Source organism: Sturnira hondurensis, unplaced genomic scaffold (genome assembly GCF_014824575.4).
Source record: "Sturnira hondurensis isolate 20B ecotype Veracruz unplaced genomic scaffold, ASM1482457v3 Scaffold0008380, whole genome shotgun sequence".
NCBI lineage: Eukaryota > Metazoa > Chordata > Mammalia > Chiroptera > Phyllostomidae > Sturnira > Sturnira hondurensis.
In genome coordinates this window covers 2,590,522-2,609,822 of record NW_028081011.1, presented here as the reverse complement: position 1 = coordinate 2,609,822, position 19,301 = coordinate 2,590,522, and the positions used below count along the sequence as shown (strand labels likewise).

The window sequence follows — 19,301 nt, the reverse complement described above, 5'->3', positions numbered from 1 at the left end:
TTCTCAAGGTCTATCCATGTTGTCACAAATGGTAATTTGTTACATCATTTCTTGTGGCTCAGTGATCTTCCATTGTGTGTGTACCACATCTGCTTTTTCCCAGCATCTGTCAGGGGACATCGTGGTTGTCTCCATGTCTCAGCCACTGGGAATGATGCTGCAGTGAACATAGGGGTGCATGTACGCAAATAAGTGTTTGTGAGGTTTTTGGGTAGATTCCCAGAAAAGGGATAGCTGGGTCACATGGCAACTCTGTTCTTGAGGAACCGCCACACTGTTTTCCGTGGTGCCTGTACCAATTTATGTTCCTTTTTCTCCACATCCTCTCCAGAGCTTACTGCCTGTCTTGTTCGTGAGAGTCATTCTAACAGGCGTGAGGTGGTAGTTGTGACTTGAATTTCCCCGATAGCTAGTGAAGTTGAACACCCTTTCATATATCTATAGGATCGTTGTTTGTTTGGTGTTGATTTGTGTGAGTTCTTTACATATTTTGAATATTAACCCCTTGTTGGAGCTGCTGTTTGCAAATATCGTTCAGTTGGTTGGCTTTTTGTTGTGTCGATGGTTTCTTTTGCTGTGCAAAAGAAGCCTTTTGGTTTGATATAGTCCCATTTGCTGATTTTTGCCTTTACTTCCCTTGCCTTTGGGGTCAGGTTCATAAAATGTTCTCTGTGGTCAAGGTCCATAAGTTTAGTAGCTGTGTTATGTAATTTATTGTTTCAGATCTTATATTTAGGTCTTTGATTCATTTTCAGTTGATTTTTGTACATGGAGACAAACTCTAATCTAGTTTCATTCTTTTGCATACAATGTTCCCATTTTCCCGGCACCATTTATTTAAAGAGGCTTTCTTTTCTCCATTGTGTGTTTTTGGCTCTTTTGTCAAAAAATTATATGCCCATGTACACATGGTTTTATTTCTGCACTCTCAATTCTGTTCCATTGGTCTGTGTATCTTTTTTTCTTCCGGGATCATGCTGTTTTGATTTTCGTAGTTCTATAGTGTAATTTGAAGTCAGGTAGTGTGGTGCCTTTGGCTTTGTTCTTTTTTTCTCAGGATCGCTTTGGCTATTTGGGGTCTTTTGTGGTTCCATACAAATCTGCTGATTTTTTGTTCTAGTTCTTTAAAAAATGACAACCAACTGATTCGGGATTTTGATGGAGATTGCATCAAATAAAATGCCTAGAAATAAACTTTAAAAAGGATGTGAAGGACCTGTATACTGAAAAGTACAAAGGATTATTAAAAGAGATTGAAAAAGATACAATGAAATGGAAAGATACTTTGCGTTCGTGGAATGGAAGAATTAAACATTGTTAGAGTGACCATATTACCCAGAGCAATAAACAGATTTAGCATTTTTTGAGTGTTAACTCCATGTTTGGCAGTTTTCTAAGTGTGTGTGCATATTATCTTAGTAATTCAACATTAAACGACTTGTCTAAGGTTGCACAACCAGTTAAATGGCAGAGCCGGGGTTTGAACACATGCAATCTGCCCCACACTCCAAACCATCACGCTCTACGGTCTCTCTCCTATGATAAAAGGCATTGAGACATTTCTGCAGAGAATGTTGTCTCTGCCCATAAGTTTATATAATGATGGGAACATTTCCAAATATCCACTTTTAGAAAGCTGTCGCTATAAATGAGTTTCTTTCAAGAAGTAGTATTTTTCCCACTAAGTATTAAAACATCACATTGACTTCAAAGACATAGACTGTGTTTATTTTTTTTAATGTTTGCCAGACAACAGGTGGCTGATAGCCATCTGCTGTCACAGAACAGAGCAGCTAATTTGGAACATTTAACTTTTTAAAAGAATATTGTATAACTCATCTTTAAGCTTAAAACTCTTAAATACTTTGCAACTGGAAAACTAACACACCTGTTTACGGTTCACATAATTGCAGGTTTTTTCTTCATTCCCCAGTCCCCTGTCTTGCAAGAGTCCTAGTATCTGAAGGCTTTTCCCATCAAGAGTAGAATTGGCCCTGGCCAGTGTGGCTCAGTTGGTTGGAGCACTGGGAAGCGGGTTCAGTTCCCAGCCAGGGCACAGGTGTGTGTGACCCCCAGTCCAATCACTCACCACACCGGGCCCGGGAGCATACCCGGGGTGGCCAGTCAATGCTTCCCTCTCGCATCACTGTTTCTCCCTCTCCCTTCCTTCCCTCTAAAAGCAATGGAAAAAGAAATGTCCTCGGGTGAGGATGAAAACAAACAAAAGAGTAGGATTGAATTGAACCCAAACCCGGTCCTCTGGCTTTCTCTTCAGCATTGTATTTTCATGTGACTGGTGCACTACCTACTGCACAACAAGGCACCTTTACTTCCAGCTCTAGAATTCTGTCTTATTCTTCTTTCTATATTCTATTTCTCTCCTTCATTGTGCTCATATTTTTGTTTAAATCCTGAGCACAGCCTCCCCCCTTGCCATGTGGGCTTTGCCACCCTCCCTTCCTTTTGCTGCGGCCTTCCTGGCTTCTCCCTCGGCCGGAATATGCCACGCACACACCCAGCCCTGGGCCTTTGCAGTGCTGTTTCTCTGGCAGAACTTTCGCTGTCACTCCTCACCCTCCAGATCGGAGGCCTAGTTGCCACCTCCTCCAAGGGCTCCTCCCGGACGGTCATCTCCATTCCCCTCTCCACACCCCGTTTTCTCTTTCATGCTTGGCGGTACTTAAGAGTTCCGTTTTACATGGTTCTGCTTTTTGTCTACTTCACTCACTTCAGAATGTGAAGTCTGTGAGAACAAGGTTTTGTCGGAATCAGCTTCGTGTCCCCCAGCACCCGGGTCGGCCCTGGTGTCATAGAACGTGTACCTGGGCTCCAGCCAGCAGTAGACTGAACTGCGCCTGGCTTTCCCTGCTCCTTTTCCCCTGGCTTGCTGCATCTTCGGCACGGATTGACTGCCCCACCATCTCCGTGGGTCTAAACTCTGTCTTCTCTTTTTAAAAAAAAACCTCCTTTTCCCAGTTTCTCTGCCCGGGAGTGGTCCTCTGCTCATCTGGTCTGTGTGGCCCGTCTTGTTTCACTCTTGTTCTTTGTGAACATGGTTTATCTCCACTGGGAAGCTGGTCCCCGCGGACGTGGCTGTGTGTTCATCCCATGCCTCACTTGGGCCTTACCTGGAGCAGAGAGGTGCTCAACTTGTTAAATTAGGACTTGATGAGACGATGATTTAGTTGGCTGCTAGTTCAGGAAGGAGAAGTCGTCATAAGAATTTTGCAGACCTGTTTGCCTGGCCGACTTATCTCCAACCCCCGGCCCCCTGAGTAAGAAGCCAGCACCAGCTCTGCTTTGGAGCCCCATCCCTGAGCCCTGACCGTGAAGGCTGGAAATAATGAGGTGATGTTACAGGTCCTTAGGAGAAGGTGCTGAGTGACCATGTTGTTGTCTGTTGTAATTACGTTCTTTGAGTCCTGTGTCGAATAAAGAGCTCTGTAGTGCCTCAGAGAGTGTTTCGGGGATTAACTATTAGATGATAATAAAGCACATCGCAAGTCTGTCACACTGTGTGGCTGGAACTGTGTGGCTGGAACAGCGTGCAGAGCTGGAGGAGTCAGGGAAGACAGGCTGAGGGTTTTGTGTGTTCCTGTTCCACGTACGGGCGTGTCCCCGTGCCTCCCCCAGACAACTCCTTAATTGAGCTGCTGAGATCGGAGGCTTGTGACATTCAGAATAAGGCCTAACAATACTTGTGTGGGGTTTAAATGGCATTGGAAATCATTAACGAGACAAAAAAGCTATGATTTCCCCTAGATTAACATGCAGGTTGGGGTTTGGCATCCCGAAAGTCGTTGTTTTGGTCTCTAGCCCAAACATGCTAGAGTCATTATATTGTCATGTGGTAATTAGCTGTTCCTTTAATGCAAGTAATAAAAATTAAGCCTAAGAGGTACTTTAGCAATGCCTTTTACATAATCCAAAACAATATTCAAATGCTGTAGGCATTTAGTCATTCAACTGTACGGTAGTAAAGTTTGAAGTTTAATGCATAGAGATGTTTGAACACTCAGTTCATTCTCTATTCTCTGACCAGTTTTGCTACTTAGGCATTAACCTTTAATAGTGTTAAATTAAACATATATGTGCTTAATGGGTAATTATGAGATTGCCAGGATTTTCGTTTACAATACAATGCTTTGAAACTTTGTCTAAAGGTCCAGAGCTGCCATTCACCTGATAATGTGCATGTTATTTTTATGTCGCCACATTTTTTGCTGAATCAAACAAGGGAAGCTATTTTGTGTTCTAAGCAGACATGGTGGATACCGGCCTTTTAAAAGGTATGGACTGGAAAAGTTTTCAACAGAAATTTTAGGGAGGACAGCTCAGCTCTTCAAAGAGCAGTTGTGCCGGAAAGCTGCACGAACAAGCACTGAGAGGGTTGTGTATGAGGGCAGTGGCTCTCCTTCTCCTCGGTCTTTCCCTGACCTTGGTTTCAAGTTCACTTTGTAGTTCTCTATGAAGGGGCCCATGTGGGCACACCATTTATTTCCTTCAGGCCATTTGCCCCACACAAGGCCATGGAGAGAGGGGTAGAGGGTGGGAAGGGCCCCTGGAAAGATATTAAACGAAAAAAACCTATACCTGGAATGTTCTGAGTAATTCAGTCTGTAGTGTTATCATTACTCCTACTTACAAGGAACTAACTCCACAAAGTAGCTTTTGAAATCTAATTTAATATAAACATTTTAATGCTGATTAAAATAATAATGAAAAGACACAAATGAAAAAGTGATAGAGCCATAAACTGTATGCACACACAGAATACATGCCCCACAGCCAGGGGTTTCACGTGATGGGCAGCGTCGGTGCGAAACCCCAGGCGCAGGGCTGCCACTGTGCTGGACACATCCCAGTGCGCACCTTCTGTAAACTCTGTAAAGACGTTGGCATCTCAGAGAGTTCCTGGCTCCCAGGAGACGCGTCGACAGAAACATGGTGGATCCAGCCCTCAGTTCCAGGAACCAGGGGTGGTCTGAAAAATTAATGACTCTGGTATTTGAAAATTAAGTGAGCTCTTGAACATATACCCTTGTTGATCCACTGTGCTTGGTGTTTAGCATTCCTCAACCGAGACAAAATCCTTGCAGCCATTTCATAAGTGATGCTGGCGTCCATACCAGAAATATCTTTAATAATCTTTTCTAAGCCTGGCAGACTAGGGCATTCTACTCTCGTGGAGCCCAAGCGTTCTAGAGGAAGTATTCCACTGGTGCCCAGCAGGTGGATTATAAGTGCCTTTTAAGCAGCAGAAGAAAAAAATAAAGATCAAATTGATGCCACAAGAATGTTTAATGCTTCTCTATTTTGTGCTAAAGGCCAAGAGTCAATATCATAAATTCTGTGTCTGCAGTCTCTAATTTTAGATTAAAATGCAGGTTTGTGTAAGTAAATCTGACAGCAGATAGTACATTGAACTGGCCACAAGACCTCACGTAACTGGCCCAGGTGCCATCTCCTGCTGTTTACACCGTAATTAGGATGTGGGGGCCTCCTGGCTGCCTGGCTCAATGGCCTCAGAGCAGGTCACAGCGGCTCGGCTCACCAGCCGTGCCTCTGGGGACTATAGAACTTCCCAGGGCAGAGACCCAGCAGTCTCCTGTCTTCAGCTTGCCTGACTCCATTAGGGGATCTTCCTTCTTGGAACAGCAGTCACTTGGAGTTAATGGTCTTGGGTTCGAGTCCTCTCTGCCCACTGACTAGCCGGGAAACCTTGGACAAGTCGCTCAGCTTCCCCCAGCTTTGGTTTCTACTTCTGTGAAAGGACGTAGCGCATGTCTTGCCTCTCTTTCCCAACATTATTTTGAGGCTCAAATGAGAAAATGTCTGAAAGTATATTGTGACACTGAGACACTCTCAGAATATTGGGTGTTTTTTCCAACTTCATAAGAATTATTGTGAATTATTATGGCACCCCCACCCCCACCCCACCAGTGTGGCTCTGGGTGCGTAGAGGGTTTTCCCGGGGCCCCTCCCCTTGCTTCCGCCACACGTGCCCCTCTTCCGTTCAGCTCAGAGACTCGGTGTCTCTATGCCAGAGCACTGAGCAAACCCCAGTGAGCACGTGGCCATTTGCATCCCGTTTTCATGCTTTGGGGGCCCTGGGGTGGGTCGGCAGTCACATCCTTTGTAGGCAACAAAGAAGTGCCCGCATTTCGGCCATGGGGCTCCCAGGGACTTGGAAAGAGGGGGCAAGGCCACAGATGCCCCAATTTCTGGTGGCATCCCCAGGCCTGGAGGCCAACTTCCCAGGCACCCCAAGAGATGTGCCTGAGCCCCCGTGAAACTGTGAGGGTGGCTTGTCTGTGTCCATCAGAAGGTTATGTATCTTTTTCTCTCGTGCAGACCCCGTGCCGGCTCTGGATCTCGGGCAACAGCTCCAGCTCAAAGTGCAGCGCCTGCACGACATTGAAACGGAGAACCAGAAGCTTAGGGAGACTCTTGAAGAGTACAACAAGGAGTTTGCCGAAGTGAAAAATCAAGGTTGGTGGAAGATGCGTTCTTCACTTGGCTTTTTCTTTCTTTCTTTTTATTTTTTAATTGCCTTCCCCATGCTGTTGGGACTAGCTCTAATTGTTACATACGTCATAAAGTCAGGGTGGGGTAAGAATCAGGATCGTTAAAGAGAGATAATAACAATGCTCAGCCATTTAGAAGTAAAACTTTTCCTCTGCGCAGTAACTACATATGATTTTATTGCCCTGTGACGGGACTGATCAGGATTCTTTTAAAATTCTTCCTGTGTCATCATGTGATAGGATCTGCCTTTTAAAAGAGGGATGCGTTGCCTGCGGGCGACACCTGTCAGAGAGCCAGCTGGTGATCAAAGGGTCATGGACAGTAAGTCACTTAATCATTGCTGCCGATACACTGAGGCTTTGGAAGCATCGTGCAGGTCTGCATGTTTAAGCACTACTTTTTCCTTGTCAGCCTCACCTATTCATTACGGATTTAATGAAAGAAAACCACCTCTTGGTGTGGTTGCCCAGCCGTCAACAAGACGGAGAGGGCAAAGGTTGCCTGGCATTTCCTGTCGGGGAAGAACAAAGGAATCACCCCTGTACCTAAAACCTACATGTGTTCAGATTCCGGGAACCTGATGACTTCCTTGTCTCGGAGAAAAATTGCAACCTTATCCGGCAGCAGCCGTAGGATTTTCAGGCAGCTCCAAGTGGAAATGCAGCCTCTTCGGTTTTATCTGGGTGAAGAAAGAGCTGGAAAGGAAAGGCAACCACTTGGATGACCTCCTCCAAGTGGCCTTCTATTTAATGTTCTCCTAGGGGGGATAAAGAATTAACTGATGACGATTTTTAAGTGTCCTCGGGCTTTCAGACTTTTGAAGACAGGCTATGAGGAGGGAGTGTGCATGAAGAGGCTCCAGGGAGAGACTGACGAGCAGCTGGAAGGTGCGGCCTGGGCATTGCGGGCAGCAGTCCCGTGGTTGCCCTCCCTTGGGGGACTAGAGCTTGGGAACAGCTGAGACACCCCCACACACACACTCACATCCATCTGGTGCCACAGGGAGCAGTGAGTCACTGGGACTCAGGGACGGTTTTGTCCTGCTGGAACGTGAGGTGTTGGACTCATAAGGCTGGGGTCTGGGTGGGAGAAGGTGCTGCCTCCCCCCGAGGGGGGGCTGTTTCTTTTCAGAACCACCCAAGTGCCCAGGTGGAAGGTAACCTGTAAATTCTCACACCTGGGTTTCCCTGCTGCCCCACCCAAGAGGAGTGAGCTTTGTTTTTGTTTTTTCCTGCTAGCAACCTCCAGCATCTCACTCTGACAGACCCACTCTTGATGTCGTCTGTTTTGTGGGAGAGTGGTGCAGGTGCTAGTGCCCTGTCCCCACCTGGCTTTGTGAGCGCCTCTGTGGCCAGTTGCCCAGTGAGGACCGTAGCCGAGTGCGAGGGGTTCTGCTCCCCCAAGGCCCCACCTGATGGTCGTTTATAAGTGAACCCATTTGTTATATGGTCAAAGACTTAACAACAAAGGAACCAGGGGCCTACAAGCCCCGTTTGAGTCCCTTCACTGGCACTGCTTGGCTGTGCAACGTTGAACAAGGGGTCTCACTTTGTTATAAGCCTCCTCTTCTCAGGTGGGGGGTTCTCATACCAACCGCATGGGGTTGTTGTAGGTGAAATGAGATGCAGGTGAGACATTGGCGCTATTCCTGACACTCGGTAAAGGTCGGCTGCTCTTCATGAGGACTGTTGTTTTTCTCTAGAACTCCCCCTGCCCCCACCTTTTTTTTTATGTATTGATATCTTAACAGATTTTCCAACTTCCAGAAAACTGTCAAGTTCCTCTCTTTTCTTCCCAGTATAAAAATGATTTTAATGTGGAAGGATTGAGGTACATATCACTGGTTTTAATTATCACAGCCATATTGTAAATTGATGAAAAGTTAGAGTAGGAAAGGAATTTATTATGTGCTATAATTCTTCCCCCCATTTAAAGATGTGCAAATTAGGGGCCCAAGTACAGCTGGTTAGAGCAGGGCGCTTCAGCAGCCTTTCTGCCACTGTGTTCTTTTCCCTCACCCGCCCCGTAGGGGACCCAGGCCCGGGAACAGGAGGCCTGGAGTCAGAGGCTCCAGCACAAGCCATCAGCTCCTGGCTTAGGCTCAGCCAATCAGTGAGCAGCTCACCCGGGGTTGGAGGGTGGCAAAGAGACCTCATGAGACAGAGTGGGAGCCCCCAGCTAGTGCCCCACAGTCCCCTGGAGAAGCATAGGGGTGTCACACTGAGAAACCCCATTGGAAGGAGCACTGGGGCCCAAGGGCTACGCAGGTATTTCCAACTAGTTGTTAGACGCAGAAATGCTTTGTGTTCACATCATTGCATAGACCATTGACTTTAAGAATGTGCAAGCGTTTTTCAGAGGTGATCCATCTCGGAGTTCATTTTGGAGGTGTTCCACTGATGCTCAGCCTTGGCCCTGTCAGTGTGTCTGACAGTAATGCGTGCCGCTAACCATTATGCTCACAGAGCATTTCTTTCAGGCCCAAAATAACCAGTCCCAAAGACAGAAATCCCCATTCTTCTTTCAAATGCTCTGACAGGGTCATTAGTTTTAATTCTCTCTCTTTTCCTCTAAGTAGAACCTTCCAGGTTCCACTTAATAAAAAGGGCCAAATTCTTCTTTTAACCAAAGAGCCTTTAGCTTTTATGCACTAAGCCACATAAATACTAGTGCCCAGTCGGTGTGCTCCTGCCTTGCCCGGCACTCCTGTGGGCTCGGGCAGTCAAGGTGGATATGAGTTACAGCCTGAAGGACAAGGGCCACTGACCCAAGCTCTTCCTTGGGCAGAGATCTGGTGGTGGCATTGTCCTGTGAGCCTGGAACCCCATTCTCATGTTGTCTGGGCCTCATCCTGTCAGCCCAGCCTGGTCTCCTTCGTTCATTTGTGTCTCGGCCATATCCAGAGTTCCAGGTGCTGAGGCCACAAAGAACCTCAACTTTACCTTCTAAGAGATGGACTCGTGCACGGCAGATGTAGTTCCCCAAGCACTCCACTTTCCTTGGAGTTGGGATCACAGTGCTGTGCCGGGGTCTGTCCAGCATGCAGGTGGCATGGCGGGCTCTATGGGAGGGAGCACATGGAGTGGTCCTGCCCTAGAGCCACCCATGGGTCTGAGTAAGGAGCTCACCCCCTTCATTGTGTCTGCTTTGGCATTCCCATTTGGGGTAACTGAAGTGACAGCTATAAACATGCCATCCCTGGTGGTGTGGCCTGAACTTTCCAGGGACAGCCTGCCCTCCCAGTGGGTCTGTGTCCTGAACCTGGGCACTACAGGGCTCATTCTTTGCACAGCACTAATACCCACGTCCTTGACCCTCCCCCTCCCCCAAGAGCATGCCCCATTAGTCTGCGGTACACATAGCCTTAGTCTGCCAGGCTCTGGCCTGGGCAAAGGGTATTCCCTGGGCCCAGGGTGGATTCCTTCCAGCCAAGGAGATCCACCCTGTACCCACGTAGCACATCCGTGGTGTATCACTGTGACACAGCAAAGATGTGCCCACCACCAGGGATGCCTATAGCTGGACATGTGACTGGCTGAGACGGCATCTCCCAAAATGTGCATACAATTGTGATCTGGGCTCATCTGTTTGGTAAGAAAATACTTAAACCCACACTAAAACTTGATTAATTTCCCTCAGTAGAGGACTAATTTAAGACCCATCAATAAGATAATGTTATATTTTACCATGATCCCTCCCCCGCCCCTTTTTAAGTTATATTAGTGAAACCATAGCTCTTCTTCCCAGCAAAATCCATTGATCCTACTCAACCCAAACGTTTAAAGTTCAAGTTAACATTTAGGGAGTACAAGGCCCCTGAAGGGACCCATAACCATTGATTTTGTGTCAGAGTTGAACAGCTAAAGTTAAGGCGCACCAGCCCTGCTCAGTTACGAAGGCCTGTACATATAGCCACATGGAACTGTGCTTCTCCTACGGCAGTTTTTTTTCTTTCTTTCTGCAGAAGTTACGATAAAAGCACTTAAAGAGAAAATCCGAGAATATGAGCAGACTCTGAAGAATCAAGCCGAGACTATAGCTCTTGAAAAGGAACAAAAGTTACAAAATGATTTTGCAGAAAAGGAGAGGTGAGCATGTGCTGGGGTCTGCACGTAACGAACTTTTGTGGTTTACCGCTGAACTTCACACAACAAGACAGTTTTTAAAATGTGCCTGTGAAATATGCCCAGGTTGTAAACCAAAATCCTATGGGCTCTCAGCAAAATTTTGTTTGGAAAATAAAGGCATCTCTTATTCTGTAATGTGTGAGGGTACCTTGAGTGAAATGCATCAGTCTTTCCCCACTAGTGGGCGGTGTCAGTCATTGGGCCGGGGTGTGTCTGTCCAGGCCACATGGTAAGGAGGTTGAGCATGAAGTGTACATTGTTGACACATGGCAATTTTACATCTTTTTTTTTTAAAGATTTTTATTTATTTATTTTTAGAGCGAGGGGAAGGGAGGAAGAAAGGGAAAAAAACATCAATGTGTGGTTGCCTCTCATGCGCCCCCTCCTGGGGACCTGTCCCACAACCCAGGCATGTTCCCTGACTGGGAATCGAACCTGCCACCCTTTGGTTCTCAGGCCAGCACTCAATCCACTGAGCCACGCCAGCCAGGGCCAATTGTTCATCTATTTATTACCTCACTGTGCTTCAGGTAGGAGGTGATATCAGTAAAACATGTTACTGACCCATCCAACTGCTGTGAATTTTAGATCTCTGATGGCCTACTTCACCACAAATAGTGGAATAGCTTTTCACTATCGTGATGATTTCATGAAAGTTAGATTTCTTGTAAAAACCTTAAGCACTGTTGATATTACCAATTCAAGTGACGTAAGTTGGGTTTTAGGAGCTCTGGTGAAATGCAGATTTTGTGTATTAAACCCATCATGAAGAAATCTGTGTACCCATTACCAAGAGGCTCTAAAGTTGTGGTTCCAGGTGAGAGGCCAGGCCTGATGTTGTGTGTGGTAAACTCTGAGGGCAGCTACAGGCACGTGTGGAAGGAGGGCTCCGTGCACGTCTCAGGTATCACAAAGCCCTCTCTGGAGCACTGCTAAGCCAGTTCATTTAGGAAAGAAGACCCACTCCATTCACCTGGTGCCTTCTCCTTACCTGCGAGGCCCTCTTAGAACATACTGCTGAGCCCAGAACGGGCCTGCAGATTGGACATCTCCTTTTACAGATGGAGAAACTGGGCCTCGAATTAGGTGCCCTCCCACCTTGTCAGCCTGAGGCGGGCCTAGGCCTGATCCACCACTGCAGCCCTGACCTCCCAGTGCTCAGATGCGGCTTCATGGAAGTCTGCACCTGAGGACCAAGGCGAACTCTGACTCTGTGTAGGGACACTACACCCACCCTGCTGGGAGTGTGGGGCTGGCACAGACCCTGGCAAAGAAGTCAGGGCTCTCAAAGATGAGGAGACTCTTACTGCCTCCTAGAAAAGCAGTTTATGCCCAAAGAGATTGCTCCCCATGTTAATGATAATGGATGGAGGGGGAATATAAGCAATTGAAATGCTTGCCAACGAGAAATGGATCAGTAAAAGATGGGCCATCCCTAACTAGAACATTATGCAGCCATTAAACTAATAGTTACATAGAATCTGCAATAACACCAGAAATGTATCCAGTATAACATGAAGTGAAAAATGCATGATTAAATGTGTACAGTGCAATTCCATCTGTACAGCACAAACTCATACATTACAAAAGTGTGGAAATAAACTCATATGGCAATTTAATACTTTTAAGTTGACTTTTCTAATTAGGTAAAGGATTTATTTATTTTATTAAAAGATATAAATAGCCTGGCTGGTATAGCTCACTGGATTGAGCACAGGCTGCGAGCCAAAGGGTCACTGGTTCAATTCCCAGTCAGGGCACATGTCTGTGTCGTGGGCCAGGTCCCCAGGTGGTGGTGTGTGAGAGACAACCAATTGATGTGTCTCTCATGCATCAATGTTTCTCTCCTTCTCTTTTACCTGCCCTTCCCCTCTCTAAAAATGAATAAGTAAAATCTTTTTTAGGAAAAGATGAAATAAACTGACCACTGGGGGTGGAAGACAAAGCTAGTTCTTTACCTCATTCTTTACATAAAAAAGTTGAATGGATCTAGGATTTAGATAATAATGATTAAGTCATGTACATAGTAAAAGTAAACGGGCAAATGTTTTTAATAATTTGGAGTGCAGAGATCTCTATAAACATAAAAGGGAAATTATCTAAGTGGGACTACCTAAAATTTAAAACATTTTAAAAACAAATGCCAAATATTAGCACCATTTAAAGAGGGGGACTAATGTTCTTTGTATACAAAGAACTCTTACAAATTAATAAGACAAAATCAAAAGACCACAAAAAACGGGCAGAGGCAATAAGCAGACCGTTCATAGAACAGAAATGCTCAGCTTTACTCAGCAGTAAAATGAAGTTTTATTTTATTCTGTGTTGGAATAGGGAAACAGACCCACACATACTGTTGGAGGGTGTTTAAATTGGTGAGGTTTGCTTTGTTGGGAAGTTTCTCAGTATCTGTCAAAACAAAACAAATTGAACATATCTTAGGACCGTTTTTATCTAACCGACGTACTCTCAGCCTTATGCAGCAAACCTACCTGATGCTCACTGCGGAACTGCTCAGTGGAAACAGATGATGAACCATTGAGACCTTGGTAGAGACCTGGTTATGTCAATTGTTTAGTAAGAATGAAGAAGAACTATATATGCTGGAGTAGAATATCTCCAAAGTCTGAGGATAAATGAAAAAGCAAGCTTCAGAACAACTTGCGTGCCGTCTTCCTTTCTCTCCTAAGAGAAGGGGGCGGGCAGTGTATATGCAATATACACTACAGCGTATTACATGTCAGTTTGTAGTACACTACAGTGACTAGTACATGAGTTTACATTACACTATAGTATATCACATGAGTGTATACTACACTGTTGTATAGTGCATGTTACATTATATTTCTGTACATGTGGGAAAATCTCAGAGGCTTTGAAAGAGTTCTGTGTTAGAAAGAAATGGAACCAAGGAAGGGAAAGGGCTTTTTACCTTCCGTGCTCTTATAGTATCTGTGTGTGTGTTGAATTCAGGGCATATATGAGTTTTGTAGCTGGAGTATGTGAAAACGTGAGCAATCCATTTCCACAGGTGATGGAAATTTGGGTGATTTTTTAAACTTATTTCTACTTGTCTGTATTCCCAGGTTTATTATTGCGAGAGTATATAATATTATATTCCTATGATGTAAAAATGATGAACTTATTTTTGGAGAATTTTCTGCAGATTGGGAGGAAGGAATTGCCCCAGGTGACCAGAGAATTCATTTGGAGACCCTGGGAAATGTAAATATGTAGAACGTGGTTTCAGACACTCAGGTTTCCCCATCAGGCATGGCGGCCACACTCGCATTCCATTATTGTAACAGAAACGCAACAGCCGTCACAGCTGCTTAGTGCATCCTTTCCTCCAGCAAATTCCCTCATCGTGTCAGCAAAATGTAAATGTATCATTCTTCTCGGGCTAACTTTAGAAAACAATGAGTGCATGATGATGATTTTTTTTAATATCTGGCATTTCAAGAACAGATTACATTTAGGATAACCTTCCCCATCAGTTGCCACCCATCAAGCCCCACAGGGTGTCACTTTCTGTGGCACGTGGGTGCAGAGCTGGGGTGCTCACGATCACTCAGCAGGCTCCACGGTTCTTGTGGCAGACGAGCGACACCTGACCATGGGCCTGTCGCTGTCTGTGTGTCATGGTGAAGACCGCTGATGGGCACGGCTCCAGAGCACACAAGATGTTTATGTTGGTAAACAAGTGACCAGTTTGGCTTCATTCTCTTCCCGTTCAGAAAGCTGCATGAGACACAGATGTCCACCACCTCAAAGCTGGAGGAAGCGGAACACAAAGTTCAGACCCTGCAAACAGGTGTGATATTCTTCATCCTTGTCGCATTGATGGGGGGAGGACTGATGTGAGTTTGGTCCATCTCCAGATCCCCCCAGACCCCCGCTGATACCCGAGGCCCTGCCCTGGGGAGCCTGGAGGAGGAAGGGGAACCCACAACCCAGAGTGCCTCAGAGCACCGGCGTCTCTGCCTTGACTTCTTTCATCGCCCACACCGAGTCGTCAGTGTCAGGGTGGGAGGATCCGAGTTGCACTCGCATCCCTTCTGCAAGCCGTGCTTTCTTCCCGCTCTTTCTCCGACAAACACACCTAAATCACCAAAGTGTCAAGGACTGACATTTCATTGGGCGTGATATTAGGAAGAGAAAAACTTATTTCTACCCTTAGTGAAGTTAAGAAGAACAGTAATAACAGACTTTAAAATTTTTAAAGGTAGCAAAAAAGGTTATGCTAAATTTTTTATTACTTTTTTCATTTTTCTTTTTATTCTTAAAGGGAAACAGCACTATATATTTAATTTAAATGTGGAAGATAATCACAACACATTTTAACAGACAAATGAATAATACTGAAAATATATAAAGACTTCCTACAAATCAGTGAAATAAACAGTCCAGTAGAACAGTGGAAAGAGGATGTGCACAGGCAGCTTCCAGAAAAAATGCACATGGCTGATATACATGTGAAAAAATGTTAACGATTTTTAATAGTCTGGGAGATGCTAATTAAATCAGTAAAAGATTAGTTTGCCTATCAGACTGTCAAACAAAATTTTAATTGATAATCTTTGGTGCTGGTGAGAGTATAGGACAATAGTCACACTTGCAGTATTAAGGGGAATGTAATTCGCCCCTTGGGAGGCCAGCAGTTGGACGGGGTGGGGGGCGGGTATCCATCTGCGGGCGGCGTGTTGCCGCTCCTCACTCCAGGCCTGCACTTCTAGGCTGGAGGGCCTGGCTGGCGGCAGGCGGGCTCCACACCAGGGCGTGTGGTCACTGCTACTGCCTGTGTCCTGATGGGGAGACAGTTTCATGCCACTCTGCTGAGGCCAGTCTTGGGGAATACTTATATCACCCTACTTACGGGCGATGAAAAATATATACATATATGTGCAACTATGCATGGCAATACTTTAAATAACAGTATATTTAAAGGAAGAAAATCTGTACACTAAACTATAATAAACAGTGGTTATCTCCAAGGAGGTGCATGGAATGAGATGAGGTGGAGGTGAAAGGGGATTTTCTGTTCTATTCTATGTACTTTTGTAATTTTTGACTCTTTTAAAATGAGTATATGTGACTTGTGTACTGTTCCTTTTTAAATTTAACTTAAACAGTATCTTATATTATAGTTTTATGTCCTGTGCCTTTCAGCCCTGGAAAAAACTCGAACAGAATTATTTGACCTGAAAACCAAATACGATGAAGAAATTACTGCCAAGTAAGTCTCTGCCTGGCTTTGGGTCTCACCTGCTTGTGCTGATCCGCCCTGCTTCTCCCTTCGGTCCGGGGGCTTTGCAAAGTGGTGCAGGGTTCGGAAGGTCCTTGGCCTCTGAACTGCTGAGAGGAATGCAGTGTCACACCCGCGGCTTGCTTGCGTCAGTTTAGTACCCAAGTTCTGGTGTTCTCGAAACAGTCCTCCCACCTGAAACTTTCTTCCCTGATCTCTGTGGAGCCGGGTTAGTGCTGCCATTTTCTAAGAAATGTTGGGAGAGTCGACTTACAGAAGGTGGGACTCATGGGACCTGCTCCGTCTGCACAACTCACACCGCCTTTCACCTGGGCCAGAGTCCTTCATTCCCACGTGCCTTTGTTTGTGCAAGTGGCACCTTGGAATACCGGGTGTCCCTGCACAGGTGTGCACACGTAGTGAGTGTGCATATTCAGTCAGGTGTGTCACACAAGGCTCTCATGAGAAGGAAATCAGTGGTCTGAGATAGGGTCACTTCTTGTCAGCCCAGCCTCTGTACAGAACACCAGAAAATAAAGAATTTTGACATAAATCAAGAAAGGTGGAGAAGCCACAGAGACTGTTCCTGGACAAGGCCATCTCTACTTAAGTCCAGACGGGCAATGCCAGGCTAGGGTTCGAGTCACCTTTTCCTGCTCTGGGAGCCTCTTCCTGTCTCCCCCCAAAACCCACGTGCCCTGGCTATATCTCTTAGGCGGCCTGTTCTAGTAAGAAAGTTCTGGTGTGCTCACTCATGCGGGGCCTTGGGGGTGGGGGGAGGGGGTGCCACTGAATAGTGCCCCCTCCTTCCAGGATGTAAAGTGCAGTTATTCCCGTAGATCCCAATCACAACCTTTTGGAAAAAACACTGTTTTGAGAGTGTTACAAAAATTCAGCTCCCAGAAGACCGCGCCTCCTGCTGTGCTTTCCCCGTGCACACGGGCAGGTGCTGTCAGCCATGGGCGTGCACTGCCTGATGTCAGAGTGTCCACTGAGGCTGTTCCGACGTGGCAGCAAAGAACGCCACTTCTCACGTGGTGGCTAGTACTGTCCATGTTTTAGAACCATCATTATTTTTCTTGCTAGGCTTCTAAGGAGCCGCAAAGAAAATTTGTCTCTGTCTGATCGCCCCATTTTAGGGACTAGGAAGCAACAGAGAACAGCCATCTAGTAAGAAATGAAATTTTCCTCTACTCTCAGGTTTTCGCTCTCTCTAGGTAGAGAACGTGGTAGCTGGGGTAGTGACTGGGAGACAGAACCAGAGAGGAAGGGATGTCTTAGTCCCCATCCCCATCCTCGTCCTGGCCTCACCATGGGCCTGGCTCATGCTGGGGGGTGACTCACTTCTCTCAACCAGAACCAGAAAATTGAATCAGAATGCAGGGGGTCAATTGTTCATCATGAAAATGCTTCAGGACTGGCTGTTGTCAGAAACTGCAGACAGGGGCATGAGTGCTGCTGGGGTGTGTCCCCTTCTGTGATCATAGCAAGAAATTCTCTTGTCCTCCCCAGTGATGAGTGGGGAGACAGGGTGTGGTATGCACATGTGCACCTGGACGTGATCCAAAGGTCACTAGTCCACTCATTAACCCAGCAGACACTCCTAGGGGCCTGCTCTGAGCCTAGCCCTATTCTGGGCTCTGAAAAGCCTGGGATGAAAAGCTCAGAGGAGAGAAAAGCCATTGCCCTACAGTGCAGTCACTGCTGTGACAAAGGGGACCAGTTAGCATGGGCACTTTGCCCATCAGGGTCTCTATAGAAGACAGACAGGACACGCCAACTAGAGCAATCAGAGAGAGTTTAACATTCGGACTGTTTACTGTGGCGTGGGCTGGGAGGAGGGGGACCCAGAGGGAATGCAGCAGCCCTAGCGAGCACTGGCCGAGGCCACCATGCCCAGCTTGATGGGCACCTCGAGAGTTGTGGTGGCCTTTGGGGAGGTTTAGAGATCCAGGGCAGCACCAGCAACCCCCAGCCTTACCCTCCTACCTGTCCCTGCCAGGACTGCCCATGGTGAACTTAGAAGCCAGAGGGCAGGCCTCAGGAGATGGGGGAAGGGAGCTGGAGATGGAAATGGCGGTGTCCAGCACAGGACCCCACCCAGCTGGAGCGAAAGGAATGAACTGTCCAGGAAGCCTTTCTGAAGGGGCTGATATGTGATTGGAGGTTGAAAGATGAGTCAAGGTGAGGGGTCTCTGGAGGCCAACGGAGGCCGTTCCTGGAGGCAGTTTGAGAAAACACAAGGCTGGCGGGGCTGCTCTTCCAGAGGACCAGCCAGAAGTCCCCAACAGCTTCTCTGCAGGGTCAGGGAGGGCGTGGTGGTGCCGAGGGCTGGACTTAGGCGCAGACAGGGATCGCGCTCATCACAATTTGGAGACGGATGACTACTAACAAAATGGAGCCTGGGGCCAAACGCTTACTGCAAATGGTTCCCAGAGTAAGTAATCCACAAAAAATGCAGAGAATGGACTAAGATAATAATTGCTACTTTCTTTTAACTTTGGAGGCAATTGCTTCAGTCTTGGAGATCCCACATGGAGCTTCCCCCTCTGCATTCCTCTCCCCTGTTATTTCCTGGTAAAGGTTTGTCCCTCCGCCATCTGTTTCAGCCCCAACCCACATGTATTTTATTAGACATCTTTTCATTGATACATATGAATATAAGCCCTCCAGGGGCAAATCTTTTCACAAACGGTCTTAAAACATTTCAAAACAATTTATTTTCTGTCTTCAAAAAGAGGGATTCTTATATATTTGTTGACAGAAAACATGGGAAGGGGGTAGGGAAAGAATGGGGGAGCATGGGCCTCGGAGAAGGCTGGCCTGGGAGCAGACCATGGAGGTGCACCGCCCCCGTCCCTGTGGGACCTTGGGTAAGCTCTGACCTCTGCATCTCACTTTCCCCGCCTGTTCAGTGGGCATCAGAATGGAGGCCCGGGGTGGTCGTGGACAGCAATGAGAAGGTGTGTGTGTCTCCCCTAGCACGCAGTGACAGCCCTGCAAACAATAGAAGCTTTTCCTACCGATCTCGCAGGAGGACTCGGGGTGCTTTGCTGAAATTAGCAGGCCTTGAACAAGACTGACCTTCATGGCGTCATCTCTGCCATGAGATGTGAAGAGCATGCGTTGCCTCTGCCCCTCTGTCACTGGGAGATGTGACTGAGGTGACCGTCCCCCACCCCCATTTTGTAAAGAAGCCTGCGGGTCGATGGCACTAAGGCTGTCCCAAGACCCCTGCTTACCGTGTATAGTCATCACCCTGCGTCAGCTGGGACAGCACAGGCTGACTGATGGGGATGGCAGCGGTAAAGTTTTCCATGTGTAGGCTTGAAGCGAAATGTAATTAGCCTTTATGTGCAGAACAAGGACCCATTGATGAATACAGCTGGTCTTTGTTTGGT

General features: G+C 46.7%; 1 protein-coding gene across 7 annotated transcripts in view; it reads left to right on the top strand.

Moving 5' to 3' along the window:
- CUX1 (cut like homeobox 1) overlaps nucleotides 1–19,301 on the top strand; it is a 364,975-nt gene that overhangs the window by 210,276 nt on the left and 135,398 nt on the right. For all 7 annotated transcript variants that reach the window (XM_037054847.1, XM_037054846.1, XM_037054842.1 and 4 more), the window contains exons 5-8: nucleotides 6,355–6,492; nucleotides 10,493–10,616; nucleotides 14,393–14,469; nucleotides 15,825–15,891. In XM_037054847.1, the coding sequence (XP_036910742.1) occupies nucleotides 6,355–6,492; nucleotides 10,493–10,616; nucleotides 14,393–14,469; nucleotides 15,825–15,891 (406 nt within the window). The remainder of the gene's footprint in view (nucleotides 1–6,354; nucleotides 6,493–10,492; nucleotides 10,617–14,392; nucleotides 14,470–15,824; nucleotides 15,892–19,301) is intronic.